Source organism: Medicago sativa, chromosome 1 (assembly GCF_051527215.1).
Source record: "Medicago sativa cultivar Bolivia chromosome 1, Bolivia_mono, whole genome shotgun sequence".
NCBI classification, from domain to species: domain Eukaryota; kingdom Viridiplantae; phylum Streptophyta; class Magnoliopsida; order Fabales; family Fabaceae; genus Medicago; species Medicago sativa.
Window position 1 is genome coordinate 19892304 of NC_140749.1, and position 9480 is coordinate 19901783.

General features: G+C 34.4%; 1 protein-coding gene and 1 pseudogene across 1 annotated transcript; both read right to left on the reverse strand.

Moving 5' to 3' along the window:
- Window positions 1–7078: 7078 nt before the first annotated feature.
- On the reverse strand, window positions 7079–8005 carry LOC146953439 (uncharacterized). Its single transcript, XM_085741463.1, has one exon. The coding sequence runs from the start codon at window positions 8003–8005 to the stop codon at window positions 7079–7081; it is 927 nt and encodes a 308-aa protein (XP_085597589.1).
- Window positions 8006–8592: 587 nt separating this feature from the next.
- LOC146953440 (uncharacterized) lies at window positions 8593–9141 on the reverse strand (annotated as a pseudogene).
- Between the last annotated feature and the right edge of the window lie 339 nt (window positions 9142–9480).

Consider the following 9480-nt stretch of genomic DNA (forward strand, 5'->3'; position numbering starts at 1 on the left):
TATATTTCTTATTCATATTGTATACTGTCCAAAAAATCTATATTTCTTCTCTTTGACTAAAACCTTTTTTTCTACAAGGTGAGCCTTAGGTCATAAAACATATATGATTTTATATTTATAACATACCCAATGAATACACATTCATAGACTCTACTAGTGAATTCAACTCTCTTGGGGTCCGAAATCCGAACATAGGCTAGACAATCACTTTTTCATTATTCCAATTATACCCTTAAACAACTTTTTCTATAATAAAGATTGTTGTTAGTGTCATTAAAAGAAAAAATTTTGATTTTTTTTTGTTATATTGTTGGTGTCATTGAAATAGATAATAATGGTTAGTTTGATTTCTTATAACTTGAAAGAAACAAACATTTATATTTTTAGTTTTAATCAAAATCAAAATTTCATAGAAAAAACACCGTTCATAATTTTCAAACGTAAACACAATAAAAAGAGTGGGAAGACGGACACGTCGCTAGTATATATGGAAATTATCGCAAGAGTACTGGATGGAAATAACTTTGTATGAGATTACAAGGGCTGTCGGAACGCCTTTACTTATTGATAATGTTGCTAAAAATCGATTGTTCGGACACTATGTCAGGGTGTTGGTCGATTTGGACCTTTCCAAGGACATATTAAATGACGTTATGGTCGAAGGGCAGCATATAATAATGAGCAACCAGTAGATAAGGGTAAGAAACTAGTGCACTCATAGAAATAGAAGCAATGATGGAAGTCGCGAGATAAACATGACACACGCAGAGACCCTTCTGGTTGCCGCAATTCAACATGAGAATGTGGAGGTCGTTAGCACGCTGGCCCATCAGTCAATGTCGCAAGAGAATGTTGTTCCTACAACTGCAAATGCGACACAGTTAGACAAACAACTTGTTGTGTTTTCCCCTAACCATGGTGTGAAATCCGGTACTACCTTTCACATGTCATTGCAAAATGTTTATGATGAAATTTTCAGGCCCCCTCTTCCGAATAATGATGTGCAACCAGTTCTCTCATTTGTCTCAGATTTTCCAGATATTCGCAAAATCAGGGCTAGTCCGGATGATCCGGTGGATCAGCTGAAGTGGTTCATGGAGTGGAGGCATTGCAATTGGAATCTCAATATGAGAATGCTCAAGAGATTTCACTTGTGGTTGTTCTACACTCGTCTTTTGTAGAGAACGATAACGTGTATGACGTTTCTGACGCTAATATTATCGTTACGGATAGGGAGAAAAGTCCATCACCATTGCCCCAGTTGACTGATACCCAAACATCGGCGCAAATCGACAACTCATAAGTGCAAATAGAAACAACATATGTCCATGATGATACGGATGTGCAGATTGTGAAGGACCAACATATTCAGTGAGTTCAGATTTGTTCAACATCAAGAGGTTCACAGTAACAAGAACATCCATCACGATTTGGAATTATGGGCAAGAATTTGAGAATATGATAAAGGATTGTGGACGAGGGATTTACACAAGTCTTAGCCAAGAAATATAAGCAAACAGTGAAAAAACTAGTATTGGGAAAGTCGCCTTATGGAACCCGTGTGAGGGGTGATCCTCCTCCATCTGCCCAATGAATTTATTATATTGGAATGTCAAATGTAACACCCCGTTTTCCCAACATATAAATATTATAAAATAAATCAGAATTCATCACAAACAGGATGTCACATTTCGTTCTTCAAAATATAAATAGAGTTAAAATCTACTCTTTATTTGAAAAGACTGCTGTCAATAATTTCGAATATGTCGCAGCGGAAAAATTCTTAAAAGTTTAAAAACAAATACTTGGTACTAAAGGCCTCAACATCATAAACAACTTATTAAACATTCCATTTCAATGGTTCATCAACATAAATCATAAAGACACGTAACAAAAGGAAGCAATCAAAGATCCCCATCCCGTTACTTATTAGAGCATCCCTAAGATAATGTGTGAGGGAGTCAACTCACATCAACAGCTAATCCTGGTTATCTGCATGTTACCCACGTAGAGGCAACATTCAAACAGAAGGGGTGAGATTCACATTCAATAATAATAAGCATATAATTCATCAACAGAATTTAACAACATAAATAGTAACAAATTTAACAACATAAACAACAATTATACAACGTTAATGCTTCACATAATTTCTCATTATCAACTCATTAATTATATTGACAACTTAACAACACGACAACAGCATTGACAACCCAACATCAACGACAATGCAACGACAACTACATCAACTTGACAACGTATTATGCATGTGGTACCAATCAGGGCATCAAGCCCCCAACTTATAGAGCATAAGCTCTCAACGTGGTATGAATGATTAAGCATTCATTGGAGCATCAAGCTCCCAACTTTATATATTCAACAGGGCATCAAGCCCCCAACTTTATATATGAATGACTATGCATTCAACAGGGCATCAAGCCCCAACTTTATATATGAATGACTATGCATTCAACAGGCCATCAAGCCCCCAACTTTAATGATGATGCATGGACTCAACAACAATACAACAACAACCCACAACTTCAACGACATCGACAACAACATACAACTTTAACGACATTGACGACAACAGCGGCAACGACAACAACTTACAACCTTAACGACATTAACGAAAACAGCGGCAACGACAACAACAACGACTTCGCAACATAATATCATAATTCATCAATCATAAACAACATCATATAACATTGTATTTAAACATCAACAATTCATCATGCATCTTTGTAAAAACATAATAAATTATCCACAACATATTTTCATGTCAAACCAAGGCTACTGGAAAGATATCACAATTATCAACAACTTTCATGTTTATACCAAAGACCAATTTAAAACAGAAATGTGTGAAAAAGACGCAAAAACAGGAAACAGGGTACGCTGTCACTAAGACCTCCTTGGAGTATTTTCATCATAACTCAAAAACCAAAAATCATTTTCAAGTCAAACCAAAGTCATTGGAAAGCTAACAAAATTATCTAAAGCTTTCATGTTTACGGAAAGACCCAGTTCGGAACATAAATGGGTGAAAAACACCCATATGTGAGCGCTAGGCACCAGGAACAGGCACCTGAGGCACCAACTCTCGGGTTGTGGGCGCTAGGTGCCCTTACTGCAACGCAGCGCTGCGATGTGCTCAATTTCTACTTTTTTGAGTTACTGGAGTGCTTCTAAATTACCCTAAATGTCCACTTTAAGAGCCCTTATGATCCAAAACTGATATGAAACATTACTTAGGGTTACCCTAACATTAGAAGTTAATCATGAATTCATTGAATTATCTACTTTTTCAACAGTCAATTCCAAATCAAAACCTAATTCCCAAATTCACAAATTCACAAACAACAACATGTTAAACTCAATTTAAGAATTATACAATCTAAAATTAGAGAAAGTTAATTCCACTCTTACCTTAGATTGATTGATTGCAACATTCTACAGACCTTCTCTTCTCTGACTCTTCTCTTCTCTTGGTTTCTCCATTTTCTCCCAAAAACAGTTTTCACGTATTCTAATCTTTCTAACTCTGACTCTCTCCTTTATATAAATCCTTAACCTACTTATTTTCCCTTATTTCCAATTCTGCCCCCAAAGTCTCATAATTCTAATTAATTATATTCTTCCACTAAATAATAAAATAGGGGCTACTAATATATATTAACACACAACAAAAATATCATTCATCAAATAAATCAATTAAATTATAAAAAGACTCTAAAATCAATCAAATAAATAAATATTAAAATAGGGCGTTACATCAGAGGTATTGGCAATTTGGATACAAGAAATGCATTAAAAAATTTATTTTTGTCACATAAATCGTTGTTAGTTTTTATTGGTTTGCCTAATTGTAGATTCCCTTAGTCTGTTGTTGTTTACCCTCAACTTTCAATACAAATAGCATATATAAAAAATAGATAAGAGTAACTTTAAATATTAAAATAAAAGTGTAACAAATGGAGTTAAGATCCTCTCCTTTTATGTCTTTCTCCATTTCTTCCATTTGGAGAGATAAAGACACATAAAATCTTGAAAAAAGTAAAATATAATTAATGATGATGGGACCCACGAGTCAAGATCCTATCCATTTATTTTCCTCTCAATTTCATCAATTTAGAGAGATAATGACACCGATATAATAAAAAAAAAGTTGAAAACAATATCCACTTATATTTTTACTTTTAATCAAAATCAAAATTTTATAAAAAAAAATACCGATATAATTTATAAAAGAGTGTTCGTCTTTTATCTAATGGATAATAATATATATTGTAAAAGATTTCATTTATTTCAAAAAAAAATATTTTGTAAAAGAATGTTTATGAAATTAATTACATTCAACGTGACATCCCTTTCATTAATCAGCAATTAATATTTCAATTAATTTTCTAAATATTAGAATATCAATTATTAAATTAAATAAATATTTAATATAATATAAGAAATTTAATATATATTGATATTTTTAATAAAGGTATTTTTATTAAAAAAGTTGAAAACAATATCCGTAATATTTAAAAACTTTCTATTGAAATATGTATTTAAGAAAAGAAAAAGTTTTTTTCCTCAAATAATAAAAGAAAAAAGTTATAGTTTTTATTTAAAGAAAGAAATAAAGTTTTAGTTTTGAATAACATTAAAATAAAAATAAAAAATTATTAGGATTGACTAATGAAAAATAGAAAAAGAAAGTAGGTTAAAAGTAAATCCAAAATATTAGTTTAATTGAAAAAAATTATGACTCATAAAGAAACTAAAATAATATTAAAATATACCAAAATTTGAAAGTCAAAGTTTCTCTACAACATGCATGAATATTTCAATAACAATAATAATAATATATTTTAATAATAATAATAATAATAATAATAATAATAATAATAATAATAATAATAATAATAATAACCTCAATTTTTTGGGCTGACTTTTTCTTTTTTAAAAAATAACCTCAATTTTCGTTGGTGGCCGGGGTTTGAACCTCAGACCTGCATTGTCCCTACCAACTGAGTTAAGCTCACGGTGACAAATGCCCTCAATTTTCAATACAAATAACACATGTAAAAAATATACAAGAACAAATTTAAATATTAAAAAAAATGTAACAAACACGATATGAATATATATATATATATATATGTCTAATTTTTTTTCCTTTATCTTTTAAAAAGTGTAACAAACTATATGAGTATTTATACTTACTTTTTCATTATTCCAATAATACCCTTAAACAACTTTTTCTATATATTCATAAATACGTGAATAAAGGAAAAAAATACGTGAATAATATATTCCTAAATATCTTTCTTTTTAAAACCGAAAATAATATCTACTGTCCAAACAAAGACTTAATGACGTAGTAGATATAACCCTATAAAAGCCATACCGATGAAGGGATATAACACAATAAAACAATCTGTTTTTTTTTTGTTACTTTATTTTCAATTGTGTGCGATCATGACTGACAAGAAGGAAAAACATGTCGGTCCTAAAAGAAAGAAGTGTGGCTCAAAGAAGGTGAGAAAATCACAAATGTTTATGATATTTCAGTAATTGTTATAATTTCCAATATTTTTTCCTAATAAATAGTCTCGCATGATTCACAGGTAGCCAACCAAGTGTTTGAGGGGAATACGAGTTCATCTGTGGTAGATGAAATGAATTATGTGAACCAGCGGAATTCCATCCTCCAGAGGATTGCTGAAGCTATGAGCCAATTGGAAAGGCAAAGACAGGAAAATCGTGAGAATGAGCTGAATCTCCTTATGATGGGTTGCATGCACAACCCAAATATGCTAGCCAACTTGAAGACTGCTGAAGATTCGAATGACTTTGCTGAGGTGGTTGATAAGAAACTGAAAGAGATTGATACTAAGATTGTTGAACTCAATTGATCAGATGTTATTTGAAACTATCTAGTGGTTTTATTGCTATCTAAATGTAAGATGCAATTGAATAAAACTCATCGATCTGAATAAAACTCATAATAAACTTTTCTTATATAAATCTTCTATCGAAAGTCACAGCTAAAATTTGACGATTTGAAGCAATAGATATTACACGTACCATTAGAATCTTTATCAAAATATAAGCCTAATACTAATTTTAATTTTACGAGAATCAAGTACTTTATTTATCTTAGACCTCTCTCCTTTCTCATTCAACCCCAAGTTGTTTTCCACTGAATCCACCACCCACTCTCCCCTTCAATCCAAACGCCTTAGACCTGATGTAGCCCATATCCTTGTTGGTGTGCTTTACCTTATTCGTCAAGGGTGCTTTGACCTCTCACATGTTTTCCACGATGAGAGGTGGTTCTATTAACGAGTGTGTTTTGCGTTTGAGATTTGTTCATACGTGTTTCTCTGAGTTGTCAATGTCTGTTTCGATAGTAATTGATGTTTTCATAGAGGTTGAGCGTCTTCATTCATATTTCGATGAAATTTGTTTATGGATATATTGTTATTAACCTGCTAGGGTCTGCTTTTGGGCTTGTTTTTCACAAATCTTTGGTCTTATCCAATGGCCATGGGTTTAAGGGTTGTTTGAAGTTATTTGATTCAAACCCATTGAAAAATGGGTCGTGGTGGGTGGTTTTTCAAAAGTTATCACTACCTTCGTCTTAGAGGTGATGATGGTTTTGGTTGATTCATGTGAAAATGATTTTGTTTTGCGTTCCTAATTTATAATTCTCTAATGTTCCAGATCTTTAAAAATCCGTAGGTCTCACGACTGGAGGTAGGCTCCAATACACCAACATCGCCTTATTATCTGTCTTAGACCCTGTGACTTAATTGGACTATTATGCTCAAAAGGGCTTTTATGCTTATTGTTGTTTAGGAAGTCATTGGTATATGGATTCAGTTATGTGTTGGTGGTCGACCCATTCATCAGTTTTGAACCCTAATTGATGCCTCTCGAAGTGATGCACGCCAATCTATCCGCAACAATCTTTGTAAGAATTTTGAACTAGAAATTCGCAAGAGATGTATGACGGTAGTCTCCCATAGATCGTGCCCCCGGTATCTTCGGAATCAAAACTATCAAATTCGAATTAATATTAGGGGTCAACACACCAGAGAGGAGAAATTCTTGAACTGGCTGAATCACATCTGTTCCAACAATGTCCCAGAAAGTTTGGAAAAAATGCCCACCAAAGAGAAAACACCGCATCTCTGATCTCCTCACACATAGGAAGGCACAGGAGCATATCATTCTCATCATCTGTCTCCAAAGAAGGGATTGTGTCTGTAACTAAATTGTTCTGAACACAATTATTATCCATGCTAAAGATTGCCTGAAAATAAGAAAGGATATGCATCTCAATAGTCGTAGGATCAGTAATAACAGTGTCACCATCCTGCAAAAAAGAAATAGATTTTGTTGTTGCCCAGACTTTAGAAACCCTGTGAAAAGAAAGAGTGTTGCGGTCACCATCGACAGAATTTTGATCTCTAGCTTTTTCTTTCCAAAATTGTTCCTGAAAATTCAACGCTTTGGTTAAAAGAAGTTGTGCTTCAAGGTCCTGCACGTATAGCTGATAGGTAAAACCATCGGAATCAATTAACTGTTGAATGCGATTAACTTCATCCACAGCAAGACGCACTTGCCTATCAACATCACCAAACATTGTTCGGTTCCAAACCTTAAAAACCTGCTTCAGGTTGCCCAATTTTGCTTGTAAGCACGCCATACCCTGACCTCTAACACATTTCGACCAATTATCCAACACTAATTTCCTACAATCTTCATGTGAAGTCCAAGTCTTAAAAAATTTGAATGGATAAGCATGTCTGACATTAGAAAAATGAACCGAGAGAAGCAACGGATGGTGGTCAGATTGATGACGAACTAATGCCAAGCAAGAAGAATTACGCCAAAAATTAATCCAATCTTCATTGCAAACTGCCCTATCAAGACGAAGAGCAACATTTCTAGTTCCAAACCTACCATTAGTCCAAGTGAAAAAAGACCCCAAAGTTGGCATATGATTTAATAAATTCGCATTCAACCAATTTAAAAAATCTTTACACGACACTGAAGGGGGGGGGGGCGTCTGCCTCATTTTTCATGAGCACCCATAATAGCATTAAAGTCACCAATAAAAAACCACGGCCCTTGGAAACAACCTTGAAGATGAGTAAGATCATCCCAAAGTTGTCGGCGTCTCAAATAGTAAGTGTTAACATAAACAGCGGCAGTATAAACAGTTAACTGATGACAAGAAATTTCTAAGACTATGCATTGATCAGACACAAAAATCACAGTAGCAAGCAAGTCATTCCCCCAAAGTGCCCAAAGATTAGGCAATAAGGAGGCTTTATTATTAATGTAATACTTAGAAACACCAATAGACAGCCAATACCAAGAAGGAACTTGATCGAAACTCACCATTGGTTCCGCAATATAAATTAGGACAGGTTTATGAGACATATATAAATTCTTTAAAGCAATTCGAGTATCAGAATTACCGATACCTCGAACATTCCAATAGAGGAAGTTCATGGATCAGTCTGATAATGATCACCCCGAGCAAGGGTTTTATGTGGCTGCTTTGCCAAGACTTGTTACAATTTAATTTTTTTGTTTCTACTTCCTTGTTAGGACCGGCGTGAAGTCTTCAGCAGCTGACCTTTCAGCATATTCACGAACTTTATCCCATAAATCTAGACCGTGTTGAATATTCTTACTGGGATGCACTTCTTGTAGTTGTAAAATGACAACCTCTTGCTCCTCTAGAATTGTCGTGGACATGCTAGCACTAGCTGCAAGAGACCGCTCTACAACAACCGATGACACCAAGGAAGGGCGTGACCCAGAATTCACTTCAACTTGCTCATCAATAGTATCCGTCTGAACCTGAACCGATTCTACAGACACCTCATGCACCTCAATGTGCTCAACAAGGGATGAATGTGGTACACGCTCGTGGGAACCCTTGGGACTCTCCACCAGCTCCTGCGGGCTCGAACGATTGTGTTCCACATCATCAGAAAGCGTAACAGTGACATCATCCACCGTGGGGTTCTCCATCACCTCCCGCGATGTCAGATACAACCGCTCCGCTCTCTCAGAATGCACGTCAACGTGCTCAACAGGGGAAACAATCTCTAACACTGGCATAGTACGTGGCAACTCCTCAGGAGAAATGCTATCAAACACATTGTGTAATGGAAAGCTGAAAGAGTTTGACGACAAAGGCGGTACGGACACAGGGACGTCCGTCTGAGAAGTAGCCACTGCTAAATTAGCAATAGAAACCTGCTCCAACTATGAGATAGAAGCCGGAATGTCTAAAGGAATTGAAGCCAGTGATGAGTCGTTATTTAGCTAGTTTTTATATATTATTTAGTTTTGTTTTATTTAGATTTGGTTTTATTTTATTTTAATATTGTTTCCTTTTTGAGCTATTTTACTTCAATTGCATATTTTTATATTTCAGGAATGAATATTGGATGGAAG

What these genes read in the sequence shown, in the direction of transcription:
- LOC146953439 (XM_085741463.1), bottom strand. Translation starts at nt 8,005, where the DNA reads ATGCCAACTTTGGGGTCTTTTTTCACTTGGACTAATGGTAGGTTTGGA.